We start from the raw sequence: 25,370 nt of genomic DNA on the forward strand, positions 1-25,370 counted from the left end.
AGCTATAAAATCAGCTATTCCATGCATGCTGCAAAATGAGTTAGTTATTTTTCATCTTAGTTGATTTTGAACAAATTGCTTTGAAAATCCATGTTACTATTATGAAAGCGTGTTATGCAATTAATATACATATGAAAGACATTAGTTTTAAAACAATATTTTTTGGAAATTTTTAAATGTAAACTAAATTTTAAATGTCAAACCAAACCAATAGAAATGAGCATTTAAGACTTTCTGCCTTTAGTCTTGCTCTTTTTGTGTGTGTGTGTGTGTGTAATCTTTCATGAAATATATTTTAGGTCTGGTCATGGGTCTGGCCTATGGCTAAGGCTAATACATGAACTGAGTAAAGCTTAATCCTCCCCTCCTCCCCCCTCCCCCTCCTTTGAGGACATTTCTTACAGAAATTAAAATAGGCTGGTCTACAGCTCTCACAAGATGTGTAAATTCTTTAATTTTTATAGTACAGACATTCATACTGGAGTGAATATGTTCTTTATTGTGAATGTATTCTATTCTTTGTTACTATTCATTTAAAAAATTTAAAGAAAAGATGTCATTTTTGGGAAAAAGTTTTTCTTATAGCAGAACAAAATAAATATAATACAATTTGAAAATAATTCAAATCAGTTCATATAATGTAGTAATTGCATGACTTTCTTAATTTCTAAATTGTGCAAATTAGAAGAATGAAACCTTTTTTTTTTTAATTTTTGCCTTTTTTTATGTGACCAGACTACTTGTACGTATAATTTTTGAATTTTTGTTGATATAGTAATATTTTTTAGCTGTCCAGATTTTCATTATAAGATCTTGATTTTATGTAACTTTTTTGTAATTTTATGTATTATATTTCCTTACATCTTGATTTCATTACTTTTTAGGCATGTTGGGTGCTGCATTATTTCTGCGAAATAAAGTTTAGAAATGAATTAAATTTAGTTTCTGCATTGCAACTAACACAGGGGGCTCTGCTGAATGAAAAGGAGTTACCCGTCAAAGTAGAAGCAGCCGTTGCATTACAAATGTTAATTACTAGTCAAGAAAAAGGTAAATTTATTATTTTTGAATATAGATTGCACTGTGTTTAACCCCACTGTTAAAAATGTGTAAAGTAATGTTAGCACTATCCTTTGAACAGGGGTTCTCACCCTTTCTAACTCTGTCCCCCTCTTTGAACTCCGATGAGAGTTTGTGCCCCTCCCCCCCCCTCTTTTCCCCCCAAAATGCGGTCAATGAGTACAATCAAAATACCAGGTTGTAACTCGTGAAAAAGCACATCTCAAGGCACTTTAAATTCCATCCTTGCTCGATATTCGACTTTATGCTAGCTAACGCTGTAAATACAGTTTGCAGAGATATGTGAATAAAAACTACTAAAACTTCAAAAATGAATGAATAGAAAATCTGAGATTTCATTCTGGAAGTTTGCCGATTTTTCTCTTTCAGTTAAAATATAAGTACAAAAAAGTAGTAATAAAAAGTGATGATCTTCTTTCTTGCAGTGATAACTAATATTCAAATATTTCTCTCTTGTGTTTTTCATTGTTTCTTTCTTCAAATTAATTTGACTGACATCTTGACCTGAAATTATTATTTTCAGCTCAAAAACACATAGAACCTCATATAAAGCCCATTGCTCTGGAGTTGCTCAAGATAATCAGAGAAACTGAAAATGATGACTTAACAAATGTAATGCAAAAAATAGTATGTACATATACTGAGCAACTGACACCTATAGCAGTTGAAATGACTCAGCACTTGGTGAGTAATATTACTGATATTAGAAAATACAATATTACTTTAAAAGAATTGTTGGTATTGAAAGTAATCTTTACCGCAGAATATATTGATCTCTCTCGATTTCCTGCTTATTGTAATCTGCTATTTCTTGCTTTTTCCTGTTTCTTTAGCCCACTTAAATTTAAAAAACAAATTTTTGACTTGAATGATGCAGCAATGAAATTAGAAAGATTGACTTTTGTTTCCAAGGGGACATTTTTAAGGAAAAATAGGCCACAAATTAGGTAAAAGCAACTCAAATACATGCAAATAGTACTTTAAAAAACACTAAGTCACATGCATTTAAAGTATGTTAAAATGATAACAGTGTTGTTAAAGCTAGGAAAGGATTGCTCATTATTGCATATGTGAGCAAACCGTGTAAGCAAATAAGCTAACAGATAAATGTAGGTTACAGCAAAGGGGAAGGGAGAAGAATTTTTCAAGACTGATCTGGTCACATGTCAATACTCATTAGTGGCGTAGATCTTAAAATCAGAAGTGTAAGACAGTTCTAAAAATAAGTAGTGAAGATGTAAAGCAGTAAGTAGTGTTAAATTAAAAATAAAGTTTCAACTAGTCTGGTTTCAGTGACCTCAAAAGATTTAATGTCATTAGAAGGGAGGGAGAAAAAGTTTAATGCCTTTGGGAGGGAGGAAGGGAAAAAAAGGCAATGAAAGTCAAAAAATAAATTTTGCACTTGTTAAACTAAAATGTGGGAATTTATCTACATTCAGTTAATCATTTCATTTTTTTTTTTTTTTTTTTTTTTTTTGAAATTGTAAAAGTTGCAGATAATATGCCGCCCCGCAGATAAAATGGCCATAGATAATTGAGAGTTTACTGTATATGCTTAAACTACTCCTGTAAATGTAATTGCCTTGTAATGACTCAGCACTTAGTAATTGTACTGAAAAATTACGAGTCCTTAATCTTTTTTATAATTAACTAATAATAAGTTAGTGCTGTTTTTTTTTGTAACTCTTCATATTATTTAGTTGTGAGCATTTTTTGTGATAGAAATTATAAATATTTAGAAAAAATTTCATCTTTTCCAACAAATGTGAGAATGCTCTATGGTTTCATATTACACATTTAAAACAAAATGCTTCTTAAGGATAAAATGTTAGTTGATATTTATTTTCTTTTTAGGCTCAAACTTTTACACATGTGATAAATAATGGAGAAGATAACACTGATGAAAAGGCAATAACTGCCATGGGTGTTCTGAATACAATTGACACTATTCTATCTGTAATGGAAGACCAAAAGGATGTTATGGCATTGCTAGAACCTACTGTTTTAAATGTTGTTGGACTTATCCTAACTCAAAGTGTTGTTGGTATGTTTTGAAAGTGTTAAATATATATTTAGTAAAAATTTTATTTAAAAATTGTTAAATTAATTTTAATTTCATGTTACTAATCCAAAAATCTAAAAGATTGGATTCTGCATGTAGTTGAAGTAAAATGTTGGTTATTGGTTTAATGACAATTAATGAAATAATCACACATTTTGATTTATGCATGAAATATTTCTTGAAACTGAAGATCAGACAAAATTTTGATTGTTATTGATGGTAAATCCAATGATGTTAAATGTTTGACTTTCTGCAACATCGATGCATTCGAGTAATTCAACATGGAGTAGAGAAACCGAAGACTGTTGATATTGCACTCTAGTGCTCAGACGCAGATGTGACATGCATCGAAACGCTCTTCAACTCAATATTGGATGCATTCTCAGAGTTTTCAACTGAGTACAAACTGTCTTTCAATCTGGCTAAATCAATACTAACTTTTTTATATCTAATAAACATTTATGTAATTTCAAACCTCAGTTGTATCTTGGGACCCAGTCGCTCTCTTATCATAAGCACCCCAGATAGCTAAGACTTATTCTTGACCCTGAATTCAACAGCAATAGACACATCAATAATCTTAATCTGCTCAAATACATAGGTGGCAGAGATTGAGGTGCAGATGCAAATTCTCTTCGAACCCAATCTATTTTGCTCGTAAAACCTATTCTGGAATATGGATCCCTAATTTATTCTTGTGCGACTGAAACCAATCTCCAGAAATTAAGGCATGCAAAGCTGAGTGCCGGTCAAATAAATACTCAAAAAATAGCTGTCCTTCAAGAATTGCCCTGTTTGAAGCAAACTTACTACCACTGCATGTTAGAAGGAAAAACCAGCTTAGTAAAGTACTTTAATAAAATCTACAGCTACAGTCCTCAACATCGCATTTCCCTGCACCTGTACACTGCGGAACAGCTATCAAAGACCTAAGAAACTCAGGCCCTTTACCTTGGTAGAATCTCAAAGGGGGTTGAACCTCAATGGTTAAGAACTTGTATTGATCCCTTAGAGTGACTGCCAAGGGTATTCTTTCATTTTTATCTGAAATCTACAGCAAACAAGCAAACTCACCTTTAAAAACATCTTAGACAGCTTTCTCTGGGGATTATATAGTTTCATACCTGATGATGCAGTTGAATAATACATGAAATATACATGTCCTTTAAGTTATGTCTTCTTCATTGGGTTGAAGTTTTGAAAACATAATTATTACCATCAAATATCACAATATGGATTTTCTTTATATCATGCATCTCTTATTGAAAAAAGGTTTTAACTACAAAATAGAAAAGGGACATTTTCAGATTCTGCTATTTCATTAAATTTAAGGGGGTATATGTAAAATACTTTTCTACTCCTTGTAGAATGGTAATTGAAATATCTGACATTTGCGCAGTTGGTTATTCAAATTTGATACCCATTGAAAATTAAAATGTGAAAGAAAATTAAATGGGGATTGATGGGTCTTCCTTTGATAAAATTTTCATGAAACTGGCTATTCAGTAAGACATTTGCAAATTGTTTTTAAAAAAGAAATGCAACCATGATCAATGTAACCATAGCTTAGTTTATTAGGTTTGAAAAGGTTTCTAGTACTCTATCCTTATATATTATTTCTGTATCCTGTTTTTGTTTCTATGCGAGATCTTCTCATATCTTGATAGATTTCTTTGATTTACCCCTCATTTTAAAGCTTATCGTTAAGGCTACTGACGAAAAATAGACCCAATGTCTAAAAATTATTTTTTCTGTTTAAAAAACCTGTTTTATAGCACCAGACTGAGGTTTTCGGTTAAATTTATAAGTTTAACTTGCTCCGTGACAGGCAGATCAGAATAGCTCGATTGGCAGAGCTTTCGACTGGTAACCAGAAGAACGAGTGTTCGGGCCCTGTCCTGGATGATCTGCATCAAAAAATTACACAAATATCAGGCATTGCATGGACACTTATGAACAATAAGTAGCACAAGTGGAGGCATAAAATAAATGACATAGGAGCGCTCCTTGCTATTACGAAAAGTTGATGCAACCTGTAGCTCAATTGATTCTTATTTATAGGGTTTTGTTTTTAAAGTTTTGGCTCCGGTCAGAAAAATAAAGCATGATGTAAGCGAAAATATAAGCATCAGGTTTAAGATTTCAGAGTACAATGGAATTGTTTTTTGTTCAGAAAAAAATAATAAATCGTATATTGAAATAGATTCTTCAATGAGGTTTTGACTCTTTGTACAAATAAAAAAACAATACCTAAATTTGAAGGGTAAAATATATATTTTTTCTTCTTTTTTGCAAAAAACAAATAGCCTATCAAATTTTTACTACATTTGAAAAGCTACGCTTAAAAAAGAACTTAGTTCAAATTATTTTGTATTTTAACCATGCTGTTAAATGATGAACACGTGCTGCCATCTAAGCCATAACGGCTCAAGCAGCCTGCGATAACAAATTGTAAAAATTTTCAAAACTTCTCTTCCATATCTTATCTTATATATTCTTTCAGTGGATTATTTTTCTGTCAGTATGCGAGATCTTTCTTATCTCTTGAAGAAATCCCCCCCCCCCCATTTTAAAACTTATAAAGCCGGCTAATGACGAAAAATAGACATACACAATTTTCCAATTTTTTGCGTTGCTTTCGGCAAGAGGAAAAAATTTACCTGTTTTTATTCATTTATTTATTTATTTTTAATAAAGCTTAAAAGCACTGGACTTAGTTGTTCGGTTAAATTGATAAATTTTTTTCAGTAGAACGTTCGGCTATAAACTATCTGAACTTCGGGCAAGCTCGGGCTGTCCGAAATAATAGCAAATTTACATTAATATTATGCATTACATGTTCTCATAACATACATTAGATAACACACCTAATTAAATAAATGCGGTGAGAATGCTACTTGGTGTTTCGACTCCTTTATGCAGGCTATAGTTATCATTCAGATAAGTTGACTTATAATCGAAGGGTGTTCTTCATTTTTTTTTAAAGCTTTATCTCTGTCCAGACCACTAAGCATAATGTAAGCATAAAAAAGTATTAGATTTACCTAAAAGGAATCCTTTTTGTGGAAAAAAAAAACATTTTCATTGTATGCTGAAATGTAGATTTTTCCAAAAAGCAGTGTTCGACCTTTTGTACAAATGAAAAGACACTATGCCAAATTAAAACTACGAGTTTCACCCAGTAAACCTTTAATCTTTTATTCGAATATGGTATAAAACATTAAAATTATCATCAACTTCATTAATAATAAATCATTTTCTACTCCTCTCTTTTGGCTGAAAAAAAATATATACATTTTGTCTATACGTTCGAAAAATTACACTTAAAAAAACGGACTCAGTTCAACTGGTTTTGGTTTTGAATTTTAAGCATTCGATTAAAAGAAAAACAAGTGCGGGCATTTGAGCCGGAACGGTTAAAGCAACCTGCTATAGGAAATTGTTCAATATTCAAAAATAAAAACACTTAATTTCAATCGAATTTATTACTTCTCTAGAATGTTTGTTTCAATCACTACTTGAGATCTTTCTCATTCTTTTATCAAATTCCTTGTTTTACGAATAATTTTAAATCGTATCATGCTGGCTAATGACAAAACATAGACGCATGATTTTATTTTTTTTTCCTTCAAAAAGCTTTTTTGTTGTTTTTTATTATGCATTCCTTCAATGAATAGCATTCGAAAAGGAAGGCGCAATTGCTAGGTTTGGTGGAGTGTCATGCTGTTAATCAGAATGGCGACAGTTCGAATCCATGCCAATAAATATCTCTTTAATGTTTCTTTTTTTCTGTCAGATGCTTACATGGGCAGGACTGTATTTGCAACTTGTTTTTTTACATGCAAAATTACTGCTTTTTCACGAGTCACTCAACCACACTTTTAATGATATTTATGTTTGCATTGAAAATACGTACAACCAAAAGGTGAGTGATGATCAAATTATCACAACGTTGTATTTAACGAGGTTTTGTTACTGCTGTCTTCAAATTACATGCCTTCTCTTGCATGCTTACCTTTTTCGGTTCTTCTTCATAATGTTCTTTCTTTGAAATTTTTAAAGAGCAAAATGAAACGATTCGAAGCACAGTGCGGAGTTCCACTTGGGTTGACTAGTTTATTCTTATTTAAACTATCAACTTTTCATATACTGTGATTCTCATAGAAATTAAAAATGTAGTTTCATTCATAAAAAAAAATACTTGCTTTAATTTTAATGTTTTTAAGAGGAACCTTGATTAAATTAAGATTGCAAGGAAAAGCCTCAATATGTAAAAGTAATTTTCTGCTTTGGTATATGGAGGTCTGACTATTATGTAACTACAAATATGATTCTTGCATATTTATGAGACAGACTAAACATAGGGATACTATTACTAGCAAAAATCAAATCAGTAGGGCTTCAAAATGTTTTGCCCCTCAAACCTTTGCTGAAAAAACTTTGCTGTTTTTGCATTTCATAGAGTATGAAATGATACATGATAAATGTAAATTAGCAATGATTATAAACATGATTAGAATGAAGTAATGTACATTTTATTGATAGAGAAAGAGTGATAACTGACAATTGAAACATTAGTAAAGTAGTAATTATTAAGACATGCATTTAATCTTGCTTATGAAAATACAAGAAAATAACTATTAATATGCACATCATGGTTACAGTTTGTGTTATCAAAAATTTCTGAAAGATAGCCATATTTATCACACTGGTTGTATTAGAAGTTGTTTTGTCTGGTACAAGGGTAAGTGTGAGTCCACAGAGTATTTTATTGTCACCTTTAAATTCAAACATTAATCCGGTCAGGAACTTAAGATCCAGACTGTTTGGACATCTGGCAACCCTTTGTAGACTGCATAATCGGCTTAATATGGTTCACATTCACCAAGCTTGAAAGTGTAAAACTCTGATTTTCAATGTCACAAGATACTACAGTACATGTTGAAATATCTTAGTCATGTTGCCTACCTTTCAGTTCAGTATGGCTGCATAGCTTGTATCATTGAACTTATTATTGTTTTGGATGTTTCATCTGAACAAGCATCATCGTCAATTAAGTATGCAAAGGAGTTGGAGTTTTCCTTTGTATGGTGCACATTGTTCTAAATGTTTATAACTTAGACTTTTTTCACTTAAGTGTAGCATTTTGCTGGTTTAATTTCAGAGTTCTATGAAGAAGCTATGTCATTAGTCTATAATTTGTCATCCAATAGTATATCACCTGATATGTGGAAAGTATTTGAGTTGATGTATCAGACATTTTTAAAAGATGGCTTTGATTTCTTTACAGGTAAACTTCATTCTTATCTATATAATTCTTTTTGGTTTATGATTGCACATAAAAATGTAGTAAATGCATAAAAAGCAAAATAAAACAATACTCCTCTATAATTGCCAAGTCAACACAATTAAGTGTTGTTTTTTTAACTTTTCATTTATTTTAAATAGTTCTTAAGATTTTAAGTTTTTCAAATGAATCTCTATGAAAATAAAGCTTCTTAAATTTAATTCAATGCTTTAACATTAATGATGTATAATAATTTGCTTGCAGCGGTTTTTTCTACTTAGTAATAGATTCTTTGGCAAAGAAAAAGCTCCTAGGTTTTTTATATAAAGTAGTAAATTTAAATTTCGCAACCTTTTCTAAAATGATCGCATATTAAGTAGTAATTAATTTCCAGATCATTTATTAACATCAAAAGCTTGCCAAAATCTCTTGCTTTCCTACAGCCGAAATAAGCCCTACTATCAACAAATTGAAAGGCAATTATGTTAGGAAAAATGGAAAAAAAAAGGAATGTTGTGTGCAGATTAAAGCTTAATCATCACATATTATCCCTTAAAGGAGCGTGGGACGTCTGTGATTCCAGAGACGTAAAATATACCTAAATTATCTCTAGTACAAACTAATTGTAAATTATATTTCTTCCATATGTTTCTCGCATCAGAATCTTAATATTAGCACCAAAACAAAGTTGATAAAACATACTAATGGGTAAATTATAAGAAATATTTCAAATCTCAAGTTTCAATTTTTTGCTAATTTTTAAATTTGATTTCTGTAAATTCCTGATGTGGTGGATAAAAAAAAAGATAATTTTTAAAAATAGATAACAACTAGACCTGAAAATAACCACTTGCCACCTATTGACTTGGGATTGTACTTTTGCACCCTAGTTATTAGTACCCATACTGGCCACAGATAATTACTTCATTTTTTTTTAATCATGTCATTTAGATTTCATCATACTTTTGTGATGTAAAAACAAGTCGGAAGTCTCATGTTGCAGTTCACATCAGCAACGGATAGGAAAAACATTTGTGCACTTCAATTAATTTTTGTGGTAGAAGCAGTATTCTTAATGTTGCAGTTTAAGTATAATATGCTCATCTTTTCGTTGTAAAAAAAACCAGGGTAAAATACAAAAAATCAGTAATCCAACGTCAGAAAGCACAAATATTGCAGGATATTGCAGACACGTGTTTCAGTGTTACAAGGAACACCTTTTTCAATGCAAAGAAATGTGAGCTTCTGGATGAAAAGTCATCCGAGAAAAGCAACACGGTGGAACAGGAGATAGTATAAATATCAAAAACTAGAAATTAAACAAAACAAAAAAGATAAAATGACACCATGGAGGCAAAATTTATTATATAATTCCATCAGATAAAAACCATTAAGTAATAAATTTTTCAAGAAAACCCATAAACAATGCAAAAAGTCCAAAAATGAAACCACTCTGAATAAATTAGCAATAAATTTACCAGCGGGAAAAACTATGTATGAAAGCAATGTATCAAATGGAGAAATGCATTTAAGAACAAAGTGAAGGATAAACATATTGGAATTAGTTAATCACCAAACGAAATAAGAAAGCAAAAAATGAAAAAAATAAAAGTAAGAAATGTACAGCGTTTACATAAAAAATAATATAAAAACTAAACCAATTTTAACAAAGGAGTCCACCCAGAAGAAAAATAGGGAATTGCAGTAAGATCATTGACTAAATTAGAACGGTTCCTCAGGATGTGGAAAGATTCCCAAAAATCAAGATCCAACGAATTGGGGCATTTTTGGATAATTTGATAAGAGTTAAAATCAAAAGAATGATTTGATTCCCAACAGTGTTGGGCAATACTGGATTTATTCAGCTGTTGTTTCCTCACATAGTTTGGGACCCGGTCTTGAAAGCCCAGCATCTTTTTAGGGGTAATGCACATAGTTCCTCTAAAGATTCTCTAGAGAAGTTTGTTCATTGTCCTTTCCTTTTCTCTACACAAAATGCTATCTACCTAAAATTTAGAAAGTCTCAAATTTGGAGTTGCCTTAGGATAGAGAATTTTGGATTTTGAATATTTTTTGGATTTGATATATTATAATGGAATTTTTTTTTTTTTTTTTTTTTTGGTAGATGATTATTTTTGCCATTAAACTGCATGAATATTTCCAGATATGATGCCAGCATTACACAATTTTGTCAGAGTTGATACACAAGCATTTGTTAGCAATGAGAATCACCTTTTAGCAATATACAATATGTGCAAATCAGTAAGTACATTCCATGCTTCAAAAGCTTTCTTTCAATAATTCTTAGTATTTCATATGCTTTTTGGAGTTACAGTAAAGCATTGTTTATACTTTTCTGAAGGGACTGTATGAAAAAGCATACAAATGAAAAAAATGTATAGCAGGATATATTAATATGTATTAAACTCTGCAGGGACCAAATTAAAAAAACGTATAAAAGAGAAACGTATAAACGGTGCTTCACTGTATTTTGAAAAGGGCTAGAAAGTCTGATTTGTCTTTCATGCTAACAAATAACATTGTCATCAAAAAAAGGTGTGTTGCATGGGCAGCCATATGCAAAATTCTAGGGGGGGGGGGCTCAGAAATTTTCCCATGGTTTAACAGAATATTTTCCTCATGGAAACCGATTGCAGTACAGATTAGAGATATTAAAATTTGACACTTTTAATAACTTATTCATTGATGGATAGAAAAGTTTTTTTTTTACATTTTTGCTAAGAAAAAAGCATTAAAAGCAAGGAAGTTCTCATCTCAAAGGGGGAGCTTGAGCCCCCCACCCCTTGCCCCCTATATGGGTGCCCTTGGTGTGTTGCTTTACTTACTGTTATTTCTGAATCTTTTGTGGTGCTTGAACTGAAGATTTTTTATTTCTTTTTCACATACTGTCATCCCCGCTTAATCGGGTAACAGATAAACAAATGCCCTGCTTATACCAATAAAAGCTCTCGGAACCGAATATTTCCTTATAGATGCAATGTCACAGATCCCCACTTTATTGAATAATTTCCCCGGATAATCGAATAATAGAGATCAGATTTTGCAAATATTTTAGTTGAGAAAACTTGAATATATTAGAAATAAATTAAGTAAAAACAATCATTGACATAAATAGTTTTTGCCAACAACAGGCAAGAAAATATTCATATTCCATCCAAACATTTCCACCATTCCATCAAATTTCATTTGTCTTTGCCACTACAAAAAACAAAAAAAAATAGACAATTATAAATTAATGAATATTAAATGTAAAACACGGTACACAAAGAAGGGGAAAAGGGAGTCAGAAAATGTGTTTCCAAAAGACCTCGAGCAAGCACTATTATGGAATTTTTCAAAAAATAATGCACCGAAAAAAAAGTGCCAAAACAAACATTTCATGCCTCAGGTTGTACGTTACTTTTCATAATTTTCATACGTACTTGTAATATATATATACTAATTATTAAACTATTTTGATGTTTATTTAGCTTATTTCAAAAAAATTTTTGCCAATAAGGTTAATTATTCCGTTTTAAGACAAATATTGTCAATTTAGAAAGGTAAAGAAGATTTCTTCGCTTAATCGAAAATTTCTAGTAGCTGACAATATTTGATTAAGCGGGGCCGACAGTATTTTAAAATAACCTTTTTACTCTTGTTTAAATATCCACGTGTTAAAGCAGGTAGGTCAGCATTTTTAATGAGACTGTTGGGGGGGGGGGGCAAAAACAAGAAACAAAAGTACAGTGAACATTTTATAAACAAGTAACACCAATACGGCTCCCACAAACCTTAAGTCAGAGTAGGGAAAGTATGAAATTTAAATGTATCGAAATATATTGCAATATTTCCTTCTCAACTGGCTCAAGAAATTTTTATTAAAATTGTATAAAATCTAGGAAACTGATTCTACTTAGCATTGCATCTACCATATGTTCCTATGAGCTGTTGCATGTTGAAACTGTCAATTATCTTATGAAAGCTATGTTGAAGTTATTCAAGTTAAGTGTATACTTTATTTTTCCATATATTTGGCAATTACTTTTACTATTTGTGTGGTATATTTTATCCAACGTATTAATGTAATTTGAGACATAGTTTAGATAAGTGTCTTAGTTTTATTAACAGTATTGTAAATGTTACTTGTGTGTTTGTTACAATAAATAGTAAGAGTGATAAAGTGTTATTATCTTGCTATTTTACATGCTTCCTTATGTCACTTCTGCGTTATTTCGTATTTAAAAACCTGAGTGATGGACTTTAAAACACCCGCCAACTGTGTTTTGCTATTTCATAGTAATTTATTTCTGTGTTATGTTGCTTTATTAGGTCAAAACTGTGTTCCCAAGCCCTAGTAGAACCTTAGTTAAAGGTCTTTTAGCTTGTAATCAAGTCCAGGAAAGGGAAAAAAATTGCGTTCTGTTGAGCATACAAAATCAATATCGCTGATGGAGAGATAATCTACTGCCTCAAACTATTTAAAATATTAAAGTAAAATTAACTAAATAAAATGTTCATTGAAAATAGTCAATTTTTCAATTCTGTGAAATTCAAGCCGAGATTTTTTTTTTTTAATTTTTAAGTAAATAAGTGTTTAAGTGGATTAATTCTCTTTAGAACATATTATACTAATTTTCAATTATACTAATTTTCAATGTATTGTATGGTTTGATGCTATTTGGCAATTTTGTGGCATAGGTTTTTAAAATTTTCTGCAAATTGTATTTTTCTGTATAGGCTGTACTGAGTCTGTTGCACTGATGTAAAAATGTAGCTTTTGGCAATACTTTTCTGTGGGGAAAATAGTTCTCAGCCCTTAAGCAAATTCTTTCTCATTAGGTTTAATTCTGTTAACTATTTCTTCCTTTCTTTTTAGATATTAACTGGGGAATCGGCTGAAGATTCAGAATGTCATGCAGCTAAATTATTAGAAGTAGTAATTCTTCAGTGTAAAGGAATGATAGACCAAGTAATGTGTTCTATATTATTGTTAATCTAAATTTTTACTCATGTCTATTAGTGCACTTGGAATTTTATTATAAAACACACGCATATAGCTGTTGTTGAGATTACTAGTATGAATATGCAGAAAATTATTTTTTCAGTACTTTGTGAGCCTTAATTCTGTTCAATAATAGTCTTAATGCAGACCTGCCAACTCTCCCGTTTCACGGGAGACTCCCGTTTTTTACTCCATTCTCCCGGTTGTACGTTTGAGTATCCATTTCTCTTGTTTTTTTTTTTTTTTTTCGGGTTTTTTTCTTTTTTTTAAAATTAAACTTAATTTTCTTCCTTAAAATAGTTACTCACAGCCCTAACAGATGGCGTGGCTAGCAGAGCAAACCCGCACTGCTCAGTGAGCTCACGTTCGACGAGCACGACCGGTTAGTTAAGCACGTGACAGCTAATGATCACGTTCTCCAATCAACTGCTTAGAATGGTAACGGATACGGTAACCGGTTGATTATAGAACGCTGCGGTTAGTAACCGGTTACTTTCCGATCAACCGGTGAGGTTCGTCGAACGCAAGGTGAGCGGCAAACATCCGATGGGTGCGTTTGGAGTGTCGACCGAAATGCTTCCGGAGATGGTATTTTGGTTTAACTCTACGTTCGCACTTCCACTTCTATCTCACGCATGCGCCGTTGCCGTTTTCGCGGTATCGTTCAGTTTTCAGACGCATGCAAACTGCGCTGCGTGTTTTCATCTTGATCTACAGCGTGCGTTGTAGTTTAACATTCATTTTTAGCGATGTCCGAAAAAAAGAAATATCTACAAACAAAAAGAGCGATTATACGAGTGAATTCTCTTTCATGAAAAAATTAAATAAATACTTGTTATAACAGTGTTTTTTACTTATTATAGCATCGTTTAAAATCTCCCTTTTTCTCCCTTAAAGCTTTGGCTGGATCTCCCGTTCTTTCTTTCCATAAGGTTGGCAAGTCTGTTAATATCTTTTACAGACTAATTTTAGCTACACTCATTATTTATTCTATGTCAGCTCCTATTAAAAAAATTATAATCATTTTAAAGAGCTTTTATTTTTTAAATCTCTGAACTTTCTTAGCCACTTATTAATATACTTATGAATATGCATGCATTTACTAGTGCTGATAATAGCAGCCTAGTTGCATTTAGGTATGTATTTTCTGGAACAGCGGTTCTCGACCTGGGGGGTGGGGGGATTGTAGAAGAAAACAATGATTTATTTAAATTTCTGGTCACATGTGAATATTAAATAAGTATCAGCCCTCTCATTAATGTTGTGAAATTGAGTAATAATGTGTTAAAAATAAAGTTTTGGACAGAAATGTTAAGCTTTGTGACTGAAATTATCTGGATATTTACTTATTAACTAAATTTAGCTTTATCCTAATAAGCTCCAGATTTTTATTGTACTATCTACATATAGGGGAGGATGGGCGTGACCTCAATCCAGTGTTCATGGGGGGGGGGGGGGGAGCAGAGCCTAAAAGGTTGAAAACCCCTTTTCCTGAACATGTGAGTGTATTGAATCTACAGTCTGATTCTATGTTTTCTGTCGGACGAGTAATTAAAAAAAGTTCCAAGGGATAAAATGGAAAAGTTGAAAATTAAGTTTGTTTTAATCTTGTAAATGAAAACTTATTTTGATCTGTTTGTTGAAAAACTTATTAAGCGGACTTTCTTAAAAAGGGTAACTTAAAATCCAGAATATTTTATCAGTATCAGAGTATAGCCTTTTTTCAGGGACCAGCAGGAAACAATGGTGGACGAGGAATAACAGGTTCAACAGACTGTGTAAAATCAGGGTTCCACTGTATATTATTTTCAATTTTTGTCTTTCATAGCTAAAAAAAAAGAATTAACCTAAAGTGCCGGAGAAGACCCCATGCCTACACAGGATTCTTGCAGCCTTTTTGTCTGCTTGATTATTGTGGTGGATTAAATCGCAGTAAATAGCTATCGTGCATTTTAAGTATTGCATAATTAGTGTAGACGTATGATCGGTGGCTTCAGTCCGACTCTCAAAGACAGGCCAAGACTCTCAACCAGCAACTTCCCTGGTTTAGATCGAGGGAACTGCTTAATTTGAGTAGGAATGAGATCAAAAAGTCTGTTTGGTTACTAACTGGACACTGCTCTCTTAATAGGCATCTTAATCTGATGGGTGTTACTGAAGATCCATCGTGTAGAGGATGCCACATGGCAGATAAAAGCTCAATTCATGTACTGTGTGAATGTTGAGGTCTACTCTGAGTAGAGATTTGAACACTTACGATATCACTACATAGATCCCTGGGAACTGCCTAAAATATCAGTTAGGCAACTGCTGAAATATATTTCTGTTATTGGGCTCTACTAGTGGTTAAAGCGGGGACAGTACAATAGACCAGTGGTCTCGGTGCTCGCACTCGTTTCAAGTGCCCTCTTTTTCACTTCAATTAGTGTAGACTAGCTTGAAAAATGTTTTTTTTTTCACTATGAAAAAAGTAATTTTTACTCAATAGCTGTTTTTGCAGGCCATTAATTATATTAAATACTCTATTTGTTACCAACTGCCTATGTACTAACAAATAAGTGTTTAGTATTGTGATTACGTGCTTTTCAAAGCTGGTGGGGCCCTGCACTTTTTGGAGTTAAAAAATTGTGTTCTGCCTTAATCTGCAGAGGTAAAAATGTTCAAGGAGTGAGATTTTGCCTTTTTAGTATTTTTGTCTTTTGTTTTTGCTTTCCCTCATCCTCCCTTTGATTGCTAGTCTTTTGAAAAGTGTATTAATTATTTCTACAAAAATTAATAATAAAAAATTCTTGAAGTCACTCTTAATTAAAAGTTTTGGTATTTACTTAAATGACTGCCAAATGCTTTGATCACTATATCACAAAACAAATTTCTTTAACTGAAACCATCAATTTTGTCATAGAAGTATTTCTCTGCCTATATTTGTATTGAATTTTTCATGTGAATTTTGTCATAAATGTGTTCAGTACATCATAAACAATGCATAATACATCATATATATTTATTCAGCTAAGTTCATTTAATTACAAATGTTGAAAACATTTCTTTACAGTGTATTCCTTCATTTATTGAATTAGTTCTAGGACGTTTGACTAGGGAGGTAAAAACGTCGGAATTAAGGACCATGTGTTTGCAGGTATGTATCTTTTACTTTGACACAGTTTAAGGTGCTATTTTACTTCACGAGTTCTTTTGAGGGGCTGTTTTTTAACCTGTTAAAAACAGGTTAAAAAAATAGGAATGAAATTGACTAAAGGATCAACAACAAAGCACTCCATGACTGTTTTCTATCCCCCTGTTTGGATTAAAATTGTCCCAAGTCGTTTATGTAGCCGTGGTATGATGGCTTGCCCAACTCCCGCTAAAACAGTTTAGAATAACGAATTAGCTCATTCAAACATGAGAAATTATTTAAAAATTTCAGTGCATGTTTTCTGGAAAATTTTAAATAATATTTTGGAGGCCATTTTTCACAGTTCAAAAAATGCTACACATTTATCAAATATTTATGAATATGTAAACTCCTAATACGTAATTTTCTACATTGAAAGTTACAAAGCAAAATTTATCCCTCTCCATTGAAATAACATGCATGTATTTTATTGATTTAAAAGGAGTGCTGATAATGTTTTAAAAATCCAACATTTTTTTTAAATATGCTGTAAAGTTTTATGCATGAATTTCAAACTGTAATTAAAGTTGCATAAATGTTCTTTTTTCTGGTTCAGTGTATAGAAATACAATCTACAAAACAAATTTTGTTTTGAAACCTGAAAAAGTTGGGATAGCCAAGAAAAATCAACTTTTCTTAAGTGCTTTGGAGCAAATTAATGTTTTAAGATTTTTTGAGAGCAATCAGGAATGCTTATTGTTCTCACTTTACCGTTTTAAGCATCCGTCTGTTGACACATTTGAATTCAAGATGTAAAAAAATCAAATTTTCTTTGTTTTTTCTTTCTTTTCGTGCAAAATATGCAGCCGGCAAAAGGGTTACTTTTAGATTTGGTATCTTCACTAATACCTCTTATGTAAATATGCTGAATGTAAGGTAAAGTGGAGGGTAGGGGCATATCGATCTTAAAATGTGTATTTCTCAAAGTCATTTTAGTTCATCTTTTTCTTTTCTGTTTGTCTAGGTGGTAATTGCAGCACTGTATTATAATCCAGCCCTTCTTCTTGAAACACTAGAAAAAATTCATGTCCCAAATACAACAGATTCTATTACAGCTCATTTTATTCAACAATGGATCCACGATACTGATTGCTTTTTGGGGTAAATAATTATGTATTTCAACAGCATTGAAAATATTTCTTAATGTAACTAAAGTATGAAAACATGTTAAAATAAAGCTGTTCAAATATGAATTAATTTTAATGTGATGCATATGAAAAGGTTTTTTGTTATAGAGATGTTAAATTTTAGTGATTTTTATACTTGGTAACATTGCATGCAGTCAGCAAAAGCTTAAAAGCTCCTTCATTCTTTTAGTCTTTAACAACACATTTTTTAGTATTTTCTTGGAAGAACCATCTTAAAAACAAAATAGTTTATTGTTCTTCCGCTACACTGAGCAGTGAAGCCCATTAATGCTCTTGTAATTTTGACTGAATAGAACCAATCATAGGTAATAGGCATAAAGATACATACAGCATGTTTAATGTCTCAGTTTATGTAACTTATTAACATACATCATTTTAAATAGATATTGATAGTGAAGAGTAACAAAGTTTTTTATTCTTTAAAAACAGGATTAGAGACATGCTGTACTACTACTAATTCTTACAGTAATACTTTATAATATATAAAAATCATTTTTATGCCTAACATATGTTAGGAATATTAAATTTAAAATATTTTTCTAACCTGGGGGGGGGGGGGGCTGGCCTGCCGGAAAAAGGTCAACAACTTATTGAAAACCTGATGAACCTCTAATTTTACGACATGTCGTCTTATGCATTTTAATACGGTATTTTTATGCAAGAAGTTAATTTTTCATATCAAATCTCAGTTTCCATTCGACAAGTTTCTGAAAATGGCTACTACATCAAATTTTTGTTTTATGTGAATATATAATTTAATTTCATCAAGAATAATATTATTTTACTTTGCATTATTCTAGAAGGATTTTTTTTAATGTAGTTAATTATTTGAACTGCCAGGATGGGGAAAAACAGTAAACAAAATCATTTTGTAAAAAAAGAGAAAAAATCCTTGAATACTTCAATACTAAAATCATGCGCATTCAGTTAATATCTTATTTTGCCATTTTTCTTATTATCTAAGAAGCGTTTTCTCCAAAGAAAACATAACGCTTCTTAGAAAATGCGTTGTTTTCTTTTGTTTCTAAATAAACAAGAAAAATAAGGAAAAAAAAAGCATTGTGATGGTCGTTGTACTATACTTGGAACAATATATTGATTATAGGAAAAGAAATCCTCTTTTCCTACCACATTTTTTTAAAATCTGCACGCAATGCGGCCCGACTTAATCGAATATTGTCAGTTCCAAGAAATATTATTCGATAAAGCGGATATTTGATTAAACAGGGAAATTTTACTTACCTTCCTAAATTTAAATTGACAACATTTGTCTTAAAACGTAGTAATAAATCAATAGCTATGTAAAGGAAATATTTAATGTAATTGCTAAACGTTTTTGAATTAATCTAAATAAACAATGAAATAGTGAAATAATTAGTACATACTCTATCACAAGTATGTTACAAAATTATAAAATGTAACTTTTTTCAGTACGTAATTTTTTGAAAAATTCCATAGTAGGGGTTTGCTTGCTCAAGGGCTTTTGGGAACACTTTTGACTCCCTTTTTCCAATCATTTATTTGTTTCATTTAGTTATCCATTGGACTATATTTTTTTTTCTTTTTGTAATCAGGGATGAGATTTTTCCGACTTTTTCCAAAACTCCGACTTTCTATTTTGGTTTTGTAAACCTTTTCTCCTCTTTTTGCCTTTTCAGGCCTCATAATGATCCTATTTTTCTTTAAAATCTGAAAAAATACATTTTTTTTTTAGTTGTTGGTCTGTTTTTTCATTCTTTTATTTTACCCCCTAGAATTTTTATCCTCCGCAATATCTGTCGAAAATGTACATTTGGAAAACATATTAATGACATCAAGCACATGCTGCGCCGAAAATTGCATGCCTTGTTTGAGATTCCAATCTTTTTGCATCCTGCAAATATTTTGATAATTTTTAATGTTGGAATGTTTACCATATGCTACCTTGTATCTGCTTATTTTATTCATTTTTTCATTGATATTTTTATTTCTTTAATTTATTTTGGAAAAAATGCAAAAGTCAATCAAAACTGTGGTTTGATTCCCTCAGTCTCGAATTTTAATGACACTTGGCATGGTTACTTTTTTATTTGTATTAAAAACGCATAGAAAATATTTATGGTTAATCTCGAAAGGTTTAGGCTTTATAGCCTGTTGAAATTTTTTGGATTCTATGATTAAATGAAGCAACTGCAAGTTGTTCTCTCGATCCTGAAATGATATAATGCAATTTTTTAAACCAAATTTTGAGTTCCAATGCAAGGAAAAAAGATAACCAATCATATATATCTTTATTTATTTTCAACTTTTGCTATGAAAAGCATGTTTTATCACATACGGAAGTTTTGGATTTTTCAATCTGTTGTAAATTTTTACTTTACAAACAAACCTACTGTTTAAATTTACATTCTCATTTTCATAAAATGTTTTTCATTGAAAAAGATATTTTTCTTTAAAAAAATGGAAAAACTAACATTGAGTGATGCAGCCAAGATTGAACTCTGGCTCCTTCAACCCTTTATTCAAGGACTCAAGGGTTGGAAATTGCCGCCTGTCTTTCAAACTGTAAACCTATGTAGAAATCAACACTCTTGCAAGAAATAGTGCAATGCAATGAAGTTGTACAAAATAGGATGTTAGCAACAAATATAAAGCAATAATAACAAATTTATAGTTAAGCATTTCGACGGAAAGAGATTTAAATTCTTTCCTCTCACATTCCAATAATGTATGCTGAAAAATGTATAACAGATTTCTTTAATATATACAATTGATTCTCTAACTGCAGTTATCCCCATTTTCCTGATCTTTTATGTCTGAAATTTAAGAAATGAATACTATGCTTTAAGAACAATATGTGCCATGCATGAATTACCACCCAATTATTTCAAACATAATTAATGTGAAAAAGAGTTTACTACATTTAAAACTGGTAAAATAGCCATTCTTTGAATTTTTAAATATTCTGACTTCCAGAAGCTATTTTTATTCCGTTTTGGATGTCATTCCCATTCTGCATGCTTTTACCATTTTTCTATTTTGAGCAATCACGATTGCATGTCCTTGGCGTCTGGTTCCTTTTTCAACCCCCACCCTCCTCTGCAGGCGCAACTCCTCTGGTCCTGAGTAATCTGCTTCTCTGGTCGGTGGCGTCCATGTCCTTCACACACATGCTCATACACAGACACACATACACACCAAAATGCATTCACACATGTCTACGCACTCACTCAAGCCTACACATTCACAACTATACACTCGTAACCGTCCAAGAGGAGGGGCAAGCTTGGAGGACTGGAACTGTTTCTAGAAACAATAACTCCAATGGGTAGGGTCCTGTCGCAACTCCAGATTACGAAAATTATGATTTGAATTCAAAATTTCTGAATTCAAATGTTTTTGCTCTCTGACCACTCTCATCCCTTTGTAATGACAAAGACAAAAGAAATTTGACAGAATAGTGGGAATGTTTTGATGGAATACGAATGCTTTTCTTGCTTGTTGTCAGCAATAATTATTACTTTATATTTTAATGTCAGTAATTGTGCTGACTTTATTCATTTCTAATTTATTCAAAAAATTTCTCAGCAAAATGTTTGCAGAAGCTGATTAATATTATTCGAATATCCGGCTACTTTTAATTTATTTCACGGCATTGAGTCTTTTTCCCCTCTCCACTACTGCAATGTAAATTTGATCTGTTGAATATATATTTTATTGATGTGTATTCCATTAAGGTTAAATTTGAATGCCTAATCTTATTTGCAGGTTGCATGACAGAAAGCTGTGTGTATTAGGCTTATGTACATTGATATCTACTCCTGTTTTTAAATCAAAAATAAACAATGAGATAGTTCAGAAAGTTGTTCCTTCTATGATGTTACTCTTTGATGGCCTTAAAAGAGCTTATGCATGTAAGTTATAGTTGTATTTTATTTTTGAAATGTAATACAGCAAGAAACAAGGATTGTTAATGATGAGTAGAACTTGTGTATAAAATTAAAGTTCAAGCCGTATCAAAGCTTTTGTTTCATAGCTCTTCTAAATTATACTTGACAACATTGACATATCTGTCAGTGCTAACATAAACGATAGTCACAAAACAAATTGAATCAAACTGTCTTGTGACAAAACTTTAGGTTTTGTTGCTTAATAAGTCACATAAGTAAAGTACTTTCATTAACTGAACAACTTTTTAACTAAGCCCTAAATAAACCGCCAGCTCAGTCATTTCCAGCCGAGGACTGCAGTTTTGTGCTTATTAGCACTCATCAGCCCGGCATAGGAAAGTGACTCAGCTAGAGATGGAAAACCTCTTAAGGAAGCCAAGAGTGCCAAACTGGTAGCTAATATAGAATTAGCACAAACCTGACGAGTGACCGAAGCATTGGTTCGGTTCAACTCGAAGATTGAATTCAAGGCATGGTATATTCAGTAAATTACCGCCCATTAGCCAGGGCTAAAGCAGAAATACATGAAATACACCGCCAACTCGGTCATTTCCAGCCAAGCACTGCAGTTTCGTGCTTATTAGCACTCATCAGCCCGGCATAGGAAAGTGACCAAGCTGGAGATGGAAAACCTCTTAAGGAAGCCAAGAGTGCGAAACAAACTGGTAGCTAATATGGAATTAGCAGACCAAACGAGTGACCGAAGCAATGGTTCCGTTCAACTCGCAGATTGAATTCAAGGCATGGTATATTCAGTAAATTACCGCCCATTAGCCAGGGCTAAAGCAGAAATACATGAAATACACCCCCAACTCGGTCATTTCCAGCCAAGCACTGCAGTTTCGTGCTTATTAGCACTCATCAGCCCGGCATAGGAAAGTGACTGAGATGAAGATGGAAAACCTCTTAAGGAAGCCAAGAGTGCCAAACAAACTGGTAACTAATATAGAATTAGCACAGACCTGACAAGTGACCAAAGCAATGATTTGGTTCAACTCGGAGACCTTCGAGTTGAACCGAAGTCGGTCTTTTTTTTTTTTTTTTTGCTGTTCCCAATTTAAAATATGTGATTTCTTATAAAAGAGCAGTTTTATGTTACTCAAATTCAAATTGTTTGGTATTTAATTTCAGTTTTCAAAAGTCCCTGAAAACTCTTGCTGAAAATCCTCCAAGTTAGTCTGTCCCAAATTGAATGAAGATGTGCTCTAAATTGTAGATTTGCATAAGGAATACATGCACACATTCACACTTTCCTGTTTATGTATTGTACTGGTTATTTTAAAATTTTCTATTTCTAAATTATGTAGATAAAGCACAGGAGGAAGAAGGAGACACAGATGAAGAGGAAGAAGAAGAGTATGATGCAGGTAATTTTCACGTTATTTTGCTTATGTATTTACTATTAGGTAGTCATTAAATTTTTTCTGATAAATCGGCAAACTGGTGACTAACATACAGTAAGTGTTCTAGAAAGTAAGTTTAACTTGGCTCATAAAAATATAGGTTTAGTGCAGGAGATAACAATATTTCAGCTACTTTTGAGCATGAGAACCACTGGAATTATGACACTTCTCATACTATAGCAGGGTTGCGAACCTCTCCGCATCTTGTAGAGTTGCTCCGCAAAAATAGTGATACACTGCAGGTCCTCTAAAAAGTTATTTCATTCAGCATTTCCTATCCGAGTGTTTTCATTCATAGCATTGTGTTTAAAGCTGTTTTATATTTCTGCTACCGGAATGGGATTAGCACTTTCACACAGCAGGGTGTCCCAAAAAAAAACGAAAGTTGATTTTTCAAGTCGTATTGTGGAAATAGGATGTGTATGACCTAGAATCTGGTCCAGTGTTAAGAATATATATTAGGTTATGCATACCTAGGATTTTAGGTTTTTTTTTTTTTTTTGCCATCATAATTATTTAGGACTAAGCTGAAAGCCTGTTTCGACTTGTTACTCCATCTGTCGTTTTCTAGCCCTCTCACTTTTTGCCTTTTGGCTTATAGTAGAAAGCAACTCTTGGAATCTCTCGTTTTTTCATAAGTTGGATATCGATTGGATCATCTTTCCAATCGATGCACTATTCTTTAATTTTTCCACAGAGGCCTTTAATTCTCTTCTAATCCGGGTTCGTATGCTCCGGGAAAACCTGCAATTGTCAGGGAAAATGACATAATCAGAAATGTGAAGGAGTTTTCCTAATATGCCCTCCCCCCCTCCAAAAAAAAAAAAAAATTCCCCAGAGAATTTTGTTGTATGTGATCTAATATTCATTTTTATTGATGTCTTAACAAAAACTAAGAAATTTTATTCAAAACTATGCTGGCAATAAAAAAAAGTGGCGACGCAAAAAAACTTCTGCGGCCGCCATTTTTGACCCTCAATAGTTCCCAAGGAAAAAATTCCTCGGGTGAACAGGAATTATGCACAAACTCAACAGGGAAAAAGACAATTTACTGCTTCGGTAGCACAACTTGAATGTAGGATGGTCGATCGAGGAAAATCGTTTTTATTTGAATCGGAAATTCTTTTTAGCTACATGTGAAACGTAATCTCCATTTTTGGTCATTCACAAGATGGAAGTAGACACGATCCTAAATGCCTAAGTTTCCAAAAACAAAGCAGAATAGGCTGTTTTCTTCAATTGCAAATTAATGAAAATAACACAAAATGGGCTACAAACTGTTTTATTATTATTTTAAATAATTTTCTTCTTTGGACACAAATGTGATATACAACTGAATTATAGTTTCATGAAGATATATTATTTTTTAATTGTTTTCATGCGACAAATTCAAAAAATTATTTCTTAATTTTGGGCATTGCCGCCATATTTGGTCATTCCCAAGATGAAAGTACACAAGACTTCTTAAGTGCCTAAGTTCCTAAAAACTGCACTGGATGTTAATTGCAATGCAAAATATTGAAAACAATGCAAAATGTCTTTTTTTTCCGGATAATTTATGTTCTGGAAAAATGCAAAATATTTTATCGTCGGAACATTTTTGTATTCTAATTGATTTAGATGCTTATGTGCTAAAAACTGACTATTTTGTCTTAATTGTAGTTTTTTAAGGTTTATTAATTATTTAACTACTTTTATGCTACAAATTCGAAAATCTACTTATTAAATTTTTTACTTAGTCACCATATTGGGTCGTTTGCACGATGGAAGTAGACAAATTTACAGAAACAGAATTAGATGCTTATATTAATGTAAACTGTTGAAAGTAACAAAATGATGCAAAAAGTTGTGATTTTTTGAAAATTAACTATTACATTCTGGGAAAGAAAAATTTAAATTTTATGTAAGTATCCTTCAATATGCGAAAGGAAAGAACAAAAATGATTATTGGCATTGGCCTATGATCGGCGGATGTTGATTTTTGTTTTTTGCATTATATGGTATGCCGATCGATGCGACAAGTTAATCATATTTATACTGAAACTTAGCTTTGTATTTTGCTCAATATGTTGTGTGTTATTATCTAATAAAAAAATAAAAAGTATTATAAACCAACAGTGAATTCTAAAAGATAACATGACACGTGACATCAAAGAAACACTAAAATAAATTGAAAGCACTCTATTTTCAAAAAGTAGTAAATGAATTAAAACGATTTTGAACAAAATGTTTAAAAAACACTTGAAATTTTTGGAAAAGAATAAAAAAAATCGAAGATTTTTCT

At 32.0% G+C, this 25,370-nt stretch overlaps 1 protein-coding gene across 1 annotated transcript in view; it reads left to right on the top strand.

Annotated features, from left to right (window-relative positions):
• The window catches only part of LOC129222839 (importin-7-like), a 58,956-nt gene that overhangs the window by 26,608 nt on the left and 6,978 nt on the right, over positions 1–25,370 (top strand). The window contains exons 11-20 of the mRNA XM_054857390.1: positions 885–1,050; positions 1,604–1,764; positions 2,935–3,124; positions 8,307–8,432; positions 10,594–10,691; positions 13,309–13,401; positions 16,487–16,570; positions 17,571–17,707; positions 21,502–21,647; positions 22,991–23,050. Coding sequence (XP_054713365.1) covers positions 885–1,050; positions 1,604–1,764; positions 2,935–3,124; positions 8,307–8,432; positions 10,594–10,691; positions 13,309–13,401; positions 16,487–16,570; positions 17,571–17,707; positions 21,502–21,647; positions 22,991–23,050 — 1,261 coding nt within the window. The remainder of the gene's footprint in view (positions 1–884; positions 1,051–1,603; positions 1,765–2,934; positions 3,125–8,306; positions 8,433–10,593; positions 10,692–13,308; positions 13,402–16,486; positions 16,571–17,570; positions 17,708–21,501; positions 21,648–22,990; positions 23,051–25,370) is intronic.

This window comes from Uloborus diversus, chromosome 5, assembly GCF_026930045.1.
Source record: "Uloborus diversus isolate 005 chromosome 5, Udiv.v.3.1, whole genome shotgun sequence".
Classification (NCBI taxonomy): domain Eukaryota; kingdom Metazoa; phylum Arthropoda; class Arachnida; order Araneae; family Uloboridae; genus Uloborus; species Uloborus diversus.